Below are 17,225 nucleotides of genomic sequence, written 5' to 3' on the forward strand. Positions count from 1 at the left end.
CATACGCAGAATGTGCCACAGGTGTGTTTCAGTGGTGAATCTGCTCGGTGAGAGTGTGAAAGTGAGAGAGTGCGGAATGGGCACAGTGACCCCCAGACTTTTCCAAGGGACACAGGAATTTCCTGTCAGAAGCTGTCGCTGCAGGGAAAGTTGGACACTTTTCTCCTCAAACTCGGTCTCAGTTGTTCTTAGCGTACCTGGCCTTTCTCAACCTGTTTGGGGTTTTGAAGTCGATGGGATCCAGAGTATTTCTTTTGGTGCTGTAGTTTTAACCAGGGTGTGAGAAATAGGAGCATCCCTCCCTAGTTGAGCATCAAGTCTGCATCTTCCACAGATCAGGCAGCTGCAGAAAGGGTCTGAGTCACATGTGTTTCCTTGTGTAAGCAGTGCTTTTTTATGTGCCAGTACTAGCTGGTACTGAGTACCGGCACCTCCGCAGCCCCAGCTGTGGGATTGGGTGCGGGGGGAGAAGAGTTGGCTGGGTACTGGCACCTCTTCCCCCCACACACGAAAAAGGCACTGTGGTAAGGGTCAGGGATTGCAGGGCTGGCAAGGAAGGTAAGAGGGCTTTGCTTTTAGAAGTTAAAGCCAGCTTTGATGCTGGTTTTCTCAGCTTCCTCCAGTTCATTCTAGGGACACTGCCTTGACTGCATGGGAAGTGCGCCTGACAGATAGCAGCAAAGCTGAGAGCACGCGATGTCCTGAATCAACGTGGTCTCCCCCAGGTGGAAGTGACTGAGGGCTGGGATGTGGGCAGGCAAAGCCACATGCAGGTGGGAAGAAAGCAAAACCAGCGGGGGACATGGATGGAAAGGGGAAGAGGGAGGAGAGTCTTTGGACTTCAGATGAAAATGCAGCTGTGCTGGTGGTGGTGGGCACCACTAGGTATCTGAATCAAAGCAGGGATTGGGCAGCCGTTGGAAGTACATCTGAGTCGTGGCTGTAAGGAGTGTCTTAGGGTACGTCCACACAGCGAAGAAAACCCTGCAGCAGAGAGGCTCAAAGCCATGGTCAACTGGTTTAGGCTCACAGGAATCATGCTGGCGCCAAGACTCTGACCTGACCCCTTCCTGGTTTTCAGCACCTGGCCTCTGGCCATTTTCACTGCTGTTTTTAGCCCTACAGCATGAGCTCCGGTCACAATGAGCTGGGCTCTGAGACGTGCTGCTGGAGGGCATTTTGGCTGTATAGGCATGTCCTCCCTGCAAGTGTTTTGTGGTGTAGACCGGTGTTTCTCAACTGGGGTACATGTGTACCTTGGGGGGGGGCACATTGAGTTCTTCCGGGGGTGCATAAACTCATTTAGATGTTTGCCTAGTTGTACAGCAGGCTACATAAAAAACACTAGTAAAGTCAGCACAATCTGAAAGTTCGTTCAGACAATGACTTATTTCTACTGCTTCACATGCCTTACGCTGAAATGGAAGGACAACATTTCTATGATAACAAGGTGGTAGAAAGTCAGCAAGTTTTCAGTAGTTGTCTTCCAGGGTATTTTTGCGTGTTCTTGTAAGTTTTTAAGGGAGGTGTAACTTGGTGGTATGCAACACAACTCTGACTCCTGCAAAGGGGACCGTAATCTGGAAAGGTTGAATGGCACTTGTTCCAAGACCTCAGGTTACCTTAGGACCATGTTTTTCAACCGGTCGTGTGCGCCCCCTTAGGGGTACATGAGAGAAGTCTGGGGGCGCTTATAATTTTGTGTGCACTCGCAAGCAGATGTGGCTGCTCGATGCTCCTGCCAAGCCAGCTTTGGTGTGCAATGGCACCCCAGGGAGCCAGGCAGGCTTCTGGCTTAAAGGAGCTCTTAGCGTCTCATCCCAAACAATAGGCCAACTCCCCTCTCCCTGTCCCGCCTCACCTCCATGACCCCATACTCACTGATACACCCACTGGGGCACTTTTGCTCTCTGTGCTGATATGATACTGGGACTTAAGCTGTGAAAGAAACAGTCTTCAGAGGAAGGACACAGCTGCCTCACCAGTGTAAACAGGGCTCTGTCAAGTTGTGTTAGCGGTAACAGATGAGCGTTGCATGCTTTGCTGGATAAAAGTTGCTGGTTAGTTCTATAACTTGGACACACTGACTTTTGCCATTCAGAGACTAAAGTGACAAATCAAGACCAGCTCGTCTACTGTGTATTCTTCAATGGCTGTCGCATTCAAGCGTCAAGAGCTGGAAACATTAATTTTTTATTTTTATTTATTTATTGTATTTACAACAATTGTATTGTTGAAAGCTGGGATTGGCTAGGGAGATGGTTAAATTTCACTGGGCACCTAATTCCCCTAGGTTCCTTAGACACGCCAAGTCAATTTTATTCTTATTTATCCAGAATCAGAATAGAACTCAGAGGGGTTTTGGTCTGGGTGAGCTTTAGGATCTGTTTTTCACTTGAAGACGAATGAGAGAGAGAGTTACTTCCAGAATCATCTGTGCTCTCTTAGAGGGTGTCACTAGATGAGCTGGATCTGGAAAAGGATGGAGGCCTCAGAGCTCCGAATCGGGTGTCTGAGAAGGTGTCAGAAGCCCAGCTAGTGCCTGGTGTAAGAAGTGTCGCCCTCAAAGCAGGAAGGAGAAGATATGGGGAAAGACCTGGTGTGGGGCACTCCTGCAGGGGCAGCTGCTTGAGTGAGGAAGGGCAGGGTCTGGTGAGGTTCCTCAGGATGAGTGAACGAAGTGCCAGGAGGGGCTCAGTGGGTTCAGATCAGCAGGAAGCCCTGTGAGGGGGACCTCAGCACAGCTAGCGGATCTGGTTTGGGCTCTGGGAGAGTCGAGCCATGGCAGGAATAACAAAGGAGTGGCTTGTGCCTGGGGAGACGGAGAGAACTCTTTGTCTTGTTGGAGCTCAGTAAACCTGTCCCCAGGAAGCAGACTGTTACTGGACATGTGGTCCTGGGGGCATCCATTAACAAGTCAAAGAGTAAACTGAGGCGGGGGGGGGCATGCTGCCACTGTAGATGGATTACTCACAATGGTTTGGGATCTCAAACAATGGCCCCCTGTTCCTAGCCCATGGTGATCATTGGCTCTTCTCATTTTCTTTCTGTTGGCTCTGCTGAACTGACATCCTGTAAATCAGGTAACTATTAAATTCCAACAATTATGGCAATAACATGAGCAGCGCCACTGTAAAATTATAGTCCCATTAATTAATTTCTAAACGGTGGTGGAATTCCCAGGGCAATACATACTGTATGCCGTCTGTGGGAGGCCTCTATTCATTCATCTTGATTAACATTATCACAATATATACCAAAGGAATCCATAACAATCAGACAGTTATTTAAAAGTATGACAGATGGGACCTTTCATAGCCCTAGAAGTGAACTCACACAGTACTGGCAGATAGATCTTACAGGGCCATGTATAAGCTATGGAGGGCCTGAAGATACAAGATAAAGTCAGCGGCTATGTGTACACAAGAGGCTTTTCCTGGCAAATCTGAGCTTTTGTCAGGAAAAACTGTGGAGCTTCTATATGCATAATGCGCCTTGTCAACAGTTGTCGACAAAACCTGGCGCATCCGCCAGCAGCGTTAAACTTCTCCCCATTCAGGTAGAACACCTTGTCTTGACAGTGTTCTGTCAAGAAAACAGCTGTGTAGATGCTCTGGGGCCCTTTTGTCGACAGACAGGACTTCCAGTTCACTGGGCAGCCTGTTTGGACAGCTTCTGGTCAGTCATTGTGTCGGGAGAGGCCCGGGCAGTCTGGCTGCTGTCTGTCAACAGAGCAGACAGCTCTTTTGATCTGCTTTTGTGTGTAGACACATTCTGTTGACAGGAGTTTTTCTGGGAAATCCTTTCTGACAGCGACTTCTGTCAACAGAGGCTTCTCATGTAGACATAGCCTGAGTGTTTAGCTTACCTGCTTCGTAGACATTCAAGGCTAGAACCTCTAGTGGAGTAAAGCAGCATAGCAGAGCTGTGTTGATTTCCATTGAGCTATCCCAAGTTCTGACCCATAGTAAATAGATATTTGGTGCTATTGGATTGGATTCTGTTCTGTCTGTGAAATGGGACTAGCCATACTGCTTTGTGAAGTATTTTGGGATCTTTGGGTAAAACCTGTGTATATCAGAGCCATCTATCTGGCTCAGATATTCAGCTCCAAAAAGTATCTTCTGCCCATATTGGAGCAGTTTTTGTACTTTTTTTCAGTCCTGAAACTAAGGTGGCTAAAGGTCCGGTTTTCAAAAGTTGATGACACAGTTATGCATGCAAAGAATGCACGCACAATTACTGACCGAATTTGCTCATGCAGTTATTGCAGTGGAGAGAGTGAACTGGCCATTTGGACACACAAATGATCAGTGAGATATACATCTGGCCCTTTTCCCACCTATACCTCAAGACAATTGCATGTATATTTGCATTAAATGAGGGCAAAGCCAGTACATGTATATTTTCCACCTGCAATTCTGAGCCTGAATCTTTGGGAATGAGGCTTTTATGGTGATTCGATTCATGTTCACCCATTTCCCATCTGAGACCTCTTCCGAGTTTACTTTTCCCAGGTAGGAGGCATTCCCCCATCTGCTTCTTCCCACTCCATCTTTCTCAGTCTGCTACATCTTGGTCCCTCATCTGTTGCCTGTTTATTGTGACCCGGCATCATACTCAATATCTAACCTCTACAGTCCTGGTATCTCTTTGATTCCCCTTTGCCCTCCTACCTTACTGAGCATCTGCTGTAGTTTTGGCTGAAGGTTTAGGCTGGTTTGTATGATCCAGTCACTCCTAATCGAAAGAGCTACATCTTATTGACAACAAAGCCAGTGATATGGGTCTTAATCCCTTTCAAAATATGTTGCTCCAGAGAGCACATTTATGGCAACTGAAATAAATACTTGATTCCTGTCACCCCAACAGTATTTATATGCCAGGCATGTACAGTAAAACTCTCCTACTGAGACTTCTTGCTCTAACCCAACAAGAACTCAACAATAAATCATTTTCCACATGGGGCAGGAAAATAATGTGACCTCAGGAATCAATATCTGGAATAAGAGAAACTTAGATCACTTCAGTAATGGAAATTTATGCAAGAAGAAAAATCTTCTCATATAAATAGCTGAGCAAAGAAACAAACTTATTTAAAGTGCCTCAGTGCAGGCCTGGCATTAGACAGCTGGTGGAAGACACAAAAAGTGATGGACTATGAGTCCCTCTGTCAAAGAGATCTCAGAGAGAGAAAACTTACGGGACTGAACTCGGAGGAAATGGAAAGAGCATCTCAGGACAGGCAGAGGCACTAGCCATGTCCATATCTTAAGCAACGTTTGACAGAAAGATTGGGAAAGATTCAGAAGCTCCTCATTGGGAAGCTAGCCGAGGAGCAGTATTCCCTCTACTTTTCTAACCATCCATGGGCAGAATAAATTTTGTCATGTGCACCAAGGCATGACCAGATGTGCACTACCAATAGAAACATGCTGCTGCTGGTGGGCAGTATGTGCTCTGCTAATCAGCTGAGTGGCACCCGACTCTCTCCTGGTTGGACACCGAAGCGGTCAGCTGACAGGAACCCTGCTGACAAGTGTGTGTTTTAAATCATCGGCAGCATTAAAAGTCAACAGGGTTGAAGTTTAAGAATGAAAAGGATCAAGTGATCTGTACTCAGTGTTAAAATTTAAAGCTTTGCCTGTGCAATGTTATTGGTTTAAGGGCAGAAAAGTCTATAAATGGAACATTCTTTTGGCATCTAAGTCTCTTCTTGAGGCTGCCTACTGATAAATTTATGTAGGCTACCAGTGGTAATATCCATGGTGCACTTACCTTATCGATTGCAAGACACAGGAGCTGCAATAAATGATTAACTAAAAGAGGTTACTGCCAGCCGCACAAGCCTGGATTTTCTGTACTTTGTCTTCCACTGAGTATCAGGCAGTCATCAAAATTAAGGTGACCATCTAGACAGTTTCACTGATGCAGAGAGTATTATGGGGAGATTAGTACAGGTTGAACCTCTCCAATCTAGAACTTCTTGTTTGGCAACATCCGTAATCTGGCATGATTTTAGTTAGCCAGATGTCCACTTATTGTGGGTGTGCCCAAATTTCCCATGGTCCCATAAAGTTTGTTTCCAGCCACGAGTCCTGGCTCTCAGTGTTCTGGGTTGTTATTTAGCTCTAATTTGCCCCTAAATATATTCTAAGAGCTCAGTAAGCAGTGGAAGTGTTGGTAATGTGTTAGACAACATTGACCTCCTATGGTCCAGCAAATTCTCTCATCCAGCACCAGTTGGGTCCCGAGGGTGCTGGATTGGTGAGGTTCAAGTAATATAGATCTCACTCCTTTACATGAGTTTTCAGTACTTGGAAAAGTAAATTCAGCCCTGAACTTTGAAGTGAATCCACCCAATCACTGTCCTGGACTGCCTGACCAGGACAGTGATGGTGATTACGAAATGCTAAGAGAGAGTAGAGAGGCCATCAAAGTAAAAACATGCCCTTTTTCCAGAAAAAAACCAATACAAAAAAGCCACACCCTTGCATCCACACTCTAAAGGTTGTTGCTCTAGAATAACAGAGAATTTAACTTGAAATAGTAACTCCACCAAAACTTTTGCTGACTCCCCCGCACCCCCACCTTTCAATGTACTAAGCAGAGGCAATTACAACTTAACTGGCCTCCAGGGAGGCATCCCATGAGTGGTCTTATTTCAAAATTGGGCTGTCGAGTGTGAATGCTAAATTTCGAAGTGCTCTTGCAGGGTGAATGCCCTGTTCAGAAATAACTAGGGCGTTGAAATTAGTTATTTCTGAAAAACCCTGCAATGTAGACATAACCTAAGCTTCATTTCAGGGGAACTGGGAGACGCAGTATCAAAGGGACCCAGGAAAGGAGCCTTACTCATTCTCACAGTCTGCAATAACGCTTTCTAGCGTGCTGCCAGACCCTGGCAGCAGGGAAATAGGCTGATAGCTGAACTAAAGGTGCCTCTTAGTTCTAAATGCTGTTCTGGAGAAAATCCACTCTGGGTTTTTCGACATTGGCAGTTTTGTTTGTTTGTTTGATTTTGTTTTTGTTTTTCAGAAGAAAACTTCTTTTTTTCTGGGGAAAAAAACCAAAACAAACCCAAAGCGATTATACAACCAAGCTGGATAATTGGACATGAGGGCTTTTCCCTTAAAATAAATGACCCCCCTCTTCAAGGTTGAAAAGGAACATGTGTGAACAAAACACAGCTATTATTGGCTCATATGAAGGCTCCTTTTGCAATACTGTGGCTGTAAGTGAGCATGCTCCATTTTGCAGTGCTGTAGCTGTTGGAATGTGATTTTCCAACATTACTTATTTCAGCATTAGAACAGGGATCAGCAACCCTTGGCATGGGTGCCGAGAGTGGCATGTGAGCCGCTTGTATATCGGCATGTGAGGTGGGAGCTCAGCCCTGCCCTGCTTCCCCCATGCAGCCAGGAGCTTGCTCAAAGCCATGCCACCTGAGGACTAACAGAAGACCAACTAATGCTACCAACCACCACTTAAACGGAAAATGTTTGCATCCTCATTTATTTATTCAGTAAGTAGGACTATGAGTGTCTTTAAAAAGTATCACCAGCACTCAGCCTGTACACAGAGGTCAGAAGGTCAGATTTCAGCACTGCCGCGGAAAGGTTGCTGACCCCTACCTAAGAACGTCCAAATAAGCGATGTCGCAAAACAACCCGTGGTATAGACATAGCCTGTCACTGTGCAGTGTGAGAGAGGAAGTCAGAGAGTCAGCCCATAGGAAACGCTGCTACCACTCTCCACAGGGATATTCCCTGGAGAGGTGAGCCAGAGAAATATCATTCTCTCTCCAGACAAGCTGAGCTGCCATGTGTTGGGAGTGGGGGAAGTGGAATGATCTCAAGCAGGATGAAGCAGTTAGACTAGCCAGAAGCCAGCACGAGGGCTAAGAATGGTTTTGTCTGTCCACATGGCCCCATGGACGTGCATTTCCCTACATCGCACGTGCCATGGATTTTGCTTCACCTTCGACAGCCATGTGTTCTACTGACATGGTCTTCCCAAGCAGGCTTCACAAAGCTCATGGACTGTGCCTTGTGGTGAGGCAAATGTGTCTCCAACAATTTAGTGGAGTTACCCAGGCATGGATTAGGCCCCCTGTGAGTTGCTCATAAAGCTTCACGGCTGTTCAAAAGGCCACTTTTCTTTGGAACCGAGGAGAGAGATTTCAAGTGCTCCTGATCCTGGAATTCATTTCATTGTTGGCTGGACATGCAGCCTCATTTCACTGCCTTGGCTCGCTCTCTGTGCCTTGTCTGCCTGATAAATGTTGCTCTCGGAGTAAGATTATCTGACGTGTTCCTGGAGGTGTCACTGAAATGTTCTTCATGCATGCGGTTTCTGACCATCGCATTCTGTTTCATCATTGTGAGCCTGAAAGTTGGCTGGTAGGTTTCTGCCCTTCTCTCTCTCAGGCTGTGTCTACACGTGCCCCAAACTTCGAAATGGCCATGCAAATGGCCATTTCGAAGTTTACTAATGAAGCGCTGACATGCATATTCAGCGCTTCATTAGCATGCGGGCGGCAGCGGCGCTTCGAAATTGACGAGCCTTGCAGCCGCGCGGCGCGTCCAGACGGGGCTCCTTTTCGAAATGACGCCACCTTCTTCGAAGTCCCCTTATTCCCATGAGCTCACGGGAATAAGGGGACTTCGAAGTAGGTGGCGTGCTTTCGAAAAGGAGCCCCGTCTGGACGCGCCGCGCGGCTGCAAGGCTCGTCAATTTCGAAGCGCCGCTGCCGCCCGCATGCTAATGAAGCGCTGAATATGCATGTCAGCGCTTCATTAGTAAACTTCGAAATGACCATTTGCATGGCCATTTCGAAGTTTGGGCACGTGTAGACGTAGCCTCAGTGCAAAACCTTAATTTGTAAGTTCTGTACTCTTCTATATTCCTCTGCATCACGCTGAGCAAGTTACCACTTATTGGAGGAATTTGGATCCCTTCTAGATCTGGGAATAAACAATAGATGGCATTAGCTGTCATTCAACTTATCATGAAACCACAAAGAAACATCTCCACCAACCCAGCTCTGGCCAGTAGGCCTGCGGTTTGCACTGCCTGAGCATAACAAGGATCATAACATCCAGAACACCACCAGGAAGCTGGCCAGGCTTCTCCCAGCAGCCTAGAGAGATAGCAGACTCCACTCCTTTCCCTTGCTGTGTGTTGCTATCTCACTGCCTCCAGTACTGGGGACTTCGCTGGGATCACACAAATCAAGCAGGAAATACCATTCTGGAGCCCTTTCTCGTGTTCTCTCTGGCAGTCCTGGGACAGCTCACATAGTGCAGACTTTGGGAAAGCAGCAAGATAAAACTCATGGCCATATCCCTTCTCTCCCTGTTACAGACGTACTAGTGGTTCCTGGCTGAGCAAAAATAATTCTATTTCCCATATCCTGGAAATTTCAATGCGTGGATTCTGGGGATTCACCACCACGGTTCATGTTACCATAGTGTTGTTATTATGCATTTAGAGAGTGCATTTGCGGAGCTTCTTCACTCGCTACAGCTTCAGCCTTGACAGCCTGATTCTGCCACTGCTAAGTGCCAGCCCCCTGCTCAGATCACTTGAGCAAGGGCTTCTGGTTCCCCATCGGGAGGCCATCAGAGTCCTCCACAGTCACTGCAAGTTCCATCTGCATTGCTGCAGAAGCACCCCGCTCATTCAGAGAGTCATGCACCCCTCCCCGCCCCGGGCCTAGTTACCCTTGCGTTTGGAAAGAGATGTCTCCATTCAGGATCGAGTCCCCATCACGCCAGCAGAGAGAGACATGATCCATGCCCCACAGCGTCTACAAAAGTGACCCTGCTCCACAAAGCAGTGCAGTACTTCTCCTTGTGTAAACTAGGTGATCCCTGACTCCAGCTGCTCAATAAGCTTCCCAGCCTAGGAATGTATTTTCCCTTCCTGCTGCATTGTTCCTAGGGCCTGCAGGACGACTTGCTCAACATATTGCTCCCTCTCGCCGTTTGGTGGTAACCCGGTGTCAGTGGAGGAGTTAAACCGAGACTGGATTTAGGCTGTAATGATGCGTAAACTTACCTCCCCCTGCAGTTTTGAGACCTCTCCATGGCTCCTCATCTCCTAGGAATTTCTCAAATAAATCACTGTGCTTACAGTGACCAAACCTTCCTCTGTCTCTATCCTAAAATGCCTCAGATCCCAGCTCCTGCAATAACACAGCTGCCATCAACCCAGCCCTTATCCCCTTCTCCTGGTGCCCCGGCGGTGCATTGACCTCCTGCAAATCACACATACTCAGAAAATCCCATTTAGTTACACTGCCCTGTGGACTGGGGTCAGGTTATAGACTCTGGGTAGTGGGCTGCATGGCCCTGAGAGGAAGGGGATTGTATATGGTGTGAGGGGCTGCAGAGTGCCTGACACTGCCGTCAGAAGAAGGTGAGCAAGGTGCCCTCAACAGGCACCTCCCGGCCAAAGAGCTGCAATATTCTTAACAATATATGGCTAATACCTAACTTCCTAGAAAAGGCAGCCAAGCACAATGCAGTCCACCTGCGATGCAACAGAAGCCCCATTAACCTGACACGCTGTGACTAAAACAGTCACCTTGTCACAGGAGGCTAGAAAGAAAAGCAGCAATCTTGGGGCTCTGCCCTCAGGATGCCAGTGGGCCACATTGGCTCATCATGAGAGGGGTGGGGGTATTGCAAAAGGAGGAGGTATGCCGCCCTTGATGCCATCCATTCCTCCACATACCCTGGGATGCTGGGTACTTCCAGTGCTGCTGGCTCATAGTTGCTGTGATGGGACATACGACATGAAACAGGTACTGATTTGAGCTGAATGGTCCAATGGTTGCAGGGCGAGACTGGGACTCAGGAGTGCTGCTTCCCATTCTCTGCTTGCCCACCAACTTCCTGTGTGACCTTGGCCAATTGCTTGGTCACTCCATGCCTCAGTTTTTCCATCTGTAATAGGGGGGCACTAATATCACACATGAATGTTGGGAGGATACAGACATTGTGCGCCACAGAGCTCTCCTGCTGATGGGGCAATGCTATTACCTGCTTCTCTTGGGTACTTACAATGTCCAGAAAGGATGCCCTTCACCACTGGAGTGTCCTCTTTTTGCATTTGCTCTCCTGGTTGATCCTTAAGTTCACCGTAGACCCACAGTTGAGAGATTGTAGTGACAGCAGGAGAGGATCAGGCAGCACTAGAGAAAGAGGAAGAGACAAGAGAGACAATGTACACCCCTTCGGTCACCCATTGAGGGCCTTTTGCCCATGTGATGGAGATGGACATAAATCACTGGCACGTATGGCTCCAGCCAATGCAACATTCCGCTTTCTCCCATGCTTTCTGCCCCCACCTTTCTTGATTCAGACAGCAGAGCTCAGCCATGCAGAATGTGTGTGCAGACGATTTGTCTTCAGTGATGCTTTGATTTTGGAGGGCTGGGGATGGTGGTGGGAGAGTAGCCCTTCTGAAAGAGTTAGATAAGCTCTCTCAGACAGGAGCAGTAGCGTGGCCAGAGAAATATGAAGGGGAAGAACCAGATGAAAATCATCATTGTTGATCAAACCCTGGGGGGCATGTCTTCATTGCCCACCAGAACAGTTCAGCAGTGATCAACTTATCATGTCTAGTAATCAACTGCCAAACACTCTCCTGTCGACAGTACTCCACCACCATGAGAAGAGTAGCAGAGTCGATGGGACAGCATCAGCTGTTGATTTAGCAAAATGAGGACACTGTAGGAAATAGATCTGAGTAAGTCATCTTCAGCCACGTAGTTCGCATAATTGAAGTTGTGTGACTTAGCTCAACAGCCCACGGTTGTCTAGACTAGGCCTTAGTGTGATAATACTTTGTGCAGTCCCTGGACTGCAGTCCTGCACCGCCAAAATCTGCTCTCAATCCGGGAATAGAATTTCTCAGATGTACTCTGTTCTTCTCGGTGCTGGGATGTTGGCCCTGATCCTCCAGCATAATTAGATTCCTAACTGTCACTAAAATAAGCATGACCTTGTGATTATAGATATCTGGAAAGCTCCCGGCATGGCTAATTGTACTATATAAATAAAAACATTTCCTTCTGACCTGGTGTACAGTAAGTCTGTTTCATAACGGATTAAACTTCATTACCACAGAAGAATTCTCTCCATCTGTCTGTCCATCTATCTAGCTATATTTTCACATCATGCCCATCACATAGCAGGATTGAGTGCTTGAATCCTATGAAAAGCTTCAGTTCTATTAGATCGGTTTTCGATAAGAGTGAAATGCATCCTGAGAAATCAACCACAGCCTATCCAAATTATTATTCCAAACAAGCACCCATTTTCAGCTTGGAAAAAAGTGCTTATCTGTATTAGTGCAGGGTAAGCAGTAATTACAAGCTGCCATAGCCTGTTGCTTATCTTGAATAAACAAACAAATGCTGGAGTATTAGTGCTAATGAAGGCTCTCTAAATGCTTCATTCTGGCAACTCTGCTAGGGGAAAATCCAGTTGCCTTTTGTCCCCCTCATGAAAATTCTTCTTGGACACAAGAACCATGCTGGTGTGTTGTGTCTGGATTTGTGTAACTGTCTACAGGCAGGCTCAAACCTGAGACCTCTAGAGCTTAACACAGGCACCTCTACAGCCTGAGCTAAAGGCCAGCTGCCTCTTGGTTTAGGCTGTAGACAACACTTATTCTTTCACTGTGACGTGATCTTGGTACCACTACATGGTACAGTTAACCACACATAAGTGTGTGGGTTACATTTCCACATGGCAGGTGGCTTTGACATGGTGCCTGGGGACACGGATGCAAAGTCCATGTGGTGGAACGGAACGTCACACATGTACATTGCTGTTTGATGGTGCCACGTCTGTTGTAGACCTTAATGATAGAGGTCACTGGAGAACACAGGTAGGAGGGGACTAGCCTCTTAACGCCTGCTTGGAAGGGCTTTGTCTGTGACATCTTCCTCCCTGGTCCTGGGCAAAAAGGCTGTGTGGGAAGGATGAAGATGGTTTTATCGCCAGCTTCTCACAGACTTAGGAAAAGCTGCCAAGTGCAAGCCCTGGCTCATCTGAATTCTCAAGCAAGCTGGCTGGTACCAGTGGGTAGGTAACACAGATTGTGCACTGTCTCAGGCCAGACCTAAGCAGATGGGTTCTTAGATGCCCCATCCAAAGGGGTTGAATTGACACTGCCATCCTCATGGGCACTTGCTGACACGACATTTGTAACTCATGGCTTTCCAGCATCTGAGACTCTCTCTGTTGGCAGTCTCCACTCCCCAGCATGGCACATGTTGCTCAGTCATTGGTTGTGCTTGCCTTTGGGTCTCTGGTAGACCCCTGGGCTCTTTGCTCCTAGGGAACAACTACAGGTGGTGCAGTTAGGAGGGGACATGTTGGATTGTGGGCTGCATTTGGGCATAGAGGCACCTGTCAGACTTCACTGAGCAGAAACGGGACAGCCCTTTCAGAGGATGGGCTAATACAGATGAGGGACTGGGTGTGTTCCTGACCTGGTTGTGTAACGTGCATCCCCATTAAAGAGCACCAGGCCCTGAGGGATCTGATGATGGTTTCATCTCAAAGTACTAAGAGGGGGACTTCTTTAGGAGTTGGTTTTCCAGGTCCCTCCAGCTCAGAGAGCAAAGCGCCAGCAGAGGGAAGGGTTTAAGACTGGCGTTACCTTACTTGACTGGCAGAGCACTTTATGCCCTAGTGGTTTAGACATCTTCACTCCCCACCTCAGAGGGCATCTCAGCTCTTTAGAAGACACCACAGTTCTTTGATGCAATATTGCCAAACAAAAGTGTTCAAAAATCATGAGTCAGGGCTCTCTCAGAAAAAAAAAAAGACCCAACAGAGATGGGGTTAAAAATCATGATTACCAATAATAATGCATTTGGATTGCTAGTCATTTGCCTTTTAGCTTTTGAGCCTGTAGGGGTCACATATGGAATCTTTTCTGCAGCCGTGAAGGTTAAAAACCTTCCTTTTCCTTTTCACTGAGAGCTGAGATTCTGATATAGTCACATGACTCCAAGAGCTGGGACTTTAAGGTAATGGCAAATGATCATGAGACTCCTCATAAAATTACCCGAGTCAGCAACACTGCAGCAGTAACCAATTTTTTCCCTTTCCCAATTAAAGCCATAACTGTCAACCACTTGGTTCTTTTCCAGCAGCTGCTGTATTTATTACTCAAGCACACCCTTGTTAGTTGGTTGCTCAGCTTCACATGCTCTAAAAGATCATGTCTTGTTATTTGTATCATTCTGTAAGGAGAAAATATCTACTGATTAAAATGATCAGGCAAATATTATGGGGGGTGGGATATTTTTACAGAATCTTTAACAAGTCACCCTTTAGTCTCTTTCCTTGCTTCTTACTGGTGCCTAAAGAACAAAACCAGGGCAAATCATATGGGCTAAAAAGATGACTGCAAAAATACTCCAGAAAGATCTTCACAGACTTTGTGCTTGTAGGTCATAAAAAATCTCAAAAAGTTCTCTCTTATAACTAATGACTAGACCTGTATGGAGGATGGACACTATTTCACAAAAGACTTTGAGATTTCCAAATATGAGTATTTCCACAGTCTCGTGAAAGAAAATTCTGAGAAAAAAAAGTTGTTTTGGGTTGATTGAAATGTTTCATTTTGATTTTGACTTTCACATTGTATTTTTAAAAGGCTTTTCAAAATGACAAATCAAACGATTTTGTTCCAGAAATGTTGCAATGGGCTGTTTTGACTGTGTTGAAACTTCCCCTCCCTCCCCCAGTTTTCTTCTGAAATGACATTCTGACTAAATTAACCCAATTTTGCAGAAGGTTTTGATTTATACAGAACAGCATATTCCAGTGGACGTGTTTCCATTGAAGTTTCTCTAGCCAGCTTGATTGACCTTTACTTTTTAACGTACCAGTGAATGATGAAACTTCAACTGTTAATAAAGACTCATTTTAATAAATACCTTTGAGTCAAGTGGCAGGTGCACCCTAATTAGAGATGGCAAATACTCTCTGGATCAACAAAGCAGAAAACTTTACATTAAAGCTAAAGTTTTAAATCAAAATTCATGTTACACATGTTTAAAGGAAAGGCTCTGTACATCTGGGGTCAAGCCTCGGTTATCTAATATTACAAGTATCAGAGGGGTAGCCAGGTTAATCTATATCTGCAAAAGTAACAAGAAGTTCTGTGGCACCGTATAGACTGAGATTTTTTGTAGCAAAAGTTTTCATGTCTTGCATCTGAACTGGGTGTTTGCCCACAAAAACTTATGCTCCAAAAACCCCTAAAGTTACAAGACTTGGTTAGACAGTTTACATATGGTATCTAATGAGCATTTACCCATACTTGGGTGTGGGAGTTTGAAGTGATAGGGAGTTAGTGTTTTGGGGTATGTCACCCATGGGAAGTTTAAGAGTCAGTTACAGTAGAACGCTTGCCAGTTCTCAGTCACATGTGTGATTCACAGGGCATCAATGCACTCAAAAGTACACGGCTCATGCTGTGTAATAAAAGGCTCCTTTCCTGAGATGGCGTTCTTGGTCTTTGCAGACACAACACAGGGTATCTGCTGATTCCACACCCAGCTTGGCTGGTTGAATCTTTCTCTGCGCCGATCATTGTGGGAAGGCTGTGTTCTACAACCCTTTGCCCATGATTATGTTTTGTTACAGAGAGTGAAGGCTGCAAGCACTTGAGAAGTGATACCTACTGAATACACGCACAGCACTAAACAGCCATTGACCCTGCAAATTTACAATCTAAACAGAAAGACAGATGGTGGCAGGGGGGATTTGAAGTCCAGAAAGGGGAAGTAATTTGGCCAATTTCACACAGGAGGTCAGAGTCCAGAGCAGAGCCCCAGGTTTGTCAATTCTGGTCCAAGACCCAGTCCTCTGACGTGCTTTTCGCCTTTCACATGCGATGTGTGGAAGAGAGGCACACAAGTAGCCCGTCTGGAGATGAAAATTCTTTCTTCAGTTTGCCGTGCGGTATTGTGGTAATTACCCACCAGGATTTCTATTCCAGAAGGCCGTGCTGCTGCTGTGCTGCACTTTCCTTTGGGATGCTGTGTTGTTGCCAGGGCACTCTGAAAAGCTAGGCAGGATCGCTTTGTGTCTTGTCGGGGCATGGGCTGGATGAGGTACGCACAGGAGAAAGCCCCAAAATGCAACGTCCCTATCAGAATCCAAAACCCGCCCCAGATACAGTGGGGTTCACCTCTAAGGTTTGATCCAGCCCCATCATAGAGACAGGCCTAGGCATGAGGTCTGGATCTGGCGTTAGTGGTGGCCTGACTGTTGGTCCCTATATTGTTTCTTTCTCAAGATGTACAGAAGTTGCACAGTGTGCTGGGACAGACACCCTGGAGCGGCTTTGAGAAAATACTGAGTCCTGCTAAGGTCCAAGCCATCCATGCCCTTTGCTTCCTTGAGTGAGTCATGTTTCTAGGAGAGATGGCAGTTACAATCTCACAAGGCCTTCCTTACACAGCTGACTCTTTGAAAGAGCTGTCCCTTCACATCATTGCTTAATGTCCTATGGAGGGAATACCTTCCCAGCCCTCTTTGAAATGACCACACCAAGCCAAACGTTGCAGCAATGTGTAAATAAAGGAAAGACAAAACCAGGGGAAAAAAAAAGCAGCGACCACCAAACGATATAATGATTTTTGTTTCTAAATTTTATTCTGTTACAGGGATGGAGCACCATCCATCCCGGCCCACAAGACTTCAGGGAAGCCAAGAAGAACAAGGTATTCCCATTTCAATATTACCAGACAAGCTGCCATGCAGCTACCAAGTTTATATATCTATTTATCTAGCGTTAAAACAGCCACCACCCAAACCTCATAACAAACGGCTCCATGTACTTTGTCAGTGTCTTTTTCCCTGTGACAAGTTCCTAGGCCAGGTGGGAGTAGGAAATAGATTCAACAATATCCCAAGTCTACATGACTAGGGCTACTCTGATGGCCATGACATAACATATCCCTTGCATCCGTCTCACGGATTACATGATAATATGCAGTCCCTTTGCTTGAACCCCCAAACCAGCAGATCCACCTATATCCTCATTTTTCTCTCCCAGATACCTCCTACTCCCTCAACTCACCCCATTTTATACTCTGCACCTAAAAAAGCAAATGCACCTCCCCACCTTTCCAAACACCCACATTTCCTTTAGAACATCTCTCTCCTGGATGAGGGCCAGCTCTG

At 46.4% G+C, this 17,225-nt stretch overlaps 1 protein-coding gene across 3 annotated transcripts in view; it reads left to right on the forward strand.

The window, feature by feature from the left end:
• The window catches only part of RXRA (retinoid X receptor alpha), a 258,576-nt gene that overhangs the window by 189,459 nt on the left and 51,892 nt on the right, over nucleotides 1–17,225 (forward strand). For 2 of the 3 annotated variants that reach the window (XR_012648308.1, XM_075015044.1), the window contains exon 5: nucleotides 16,706–16,762. The exons of the other annotated variant lie outside the window; for it this stretch is intronic. Coding sequence is in view for 1 of the 2 variants with exons in the window: in XM_075015044.1 (XP_074871145.1) it covers nucleotides 16,706–16,762 (57 nt within the window). In the remaining variant the exon portion in view is untranslated. The remainder of the gene's footprint in view (nucleotides 1–16,705; nucleotides 16,763–17,225) is intronic. 3 annotated transcript variants of the gene reach the window in all.

The sequence above is a fragment of the Carettochelys insculpta genome, chromosome 21, assembly GCF_033958435.1.
Source record: "Carettochelys insculpta isolate YL-2023 chromosome 21, ASM3395843v1, whole genome shotgun sequence".
Lineage (NCBI taxonomy): Eukaryota > Metazoa > Chordata > Testudines > Carettochelyidae > Carettochelys > Carettochelys insculpta.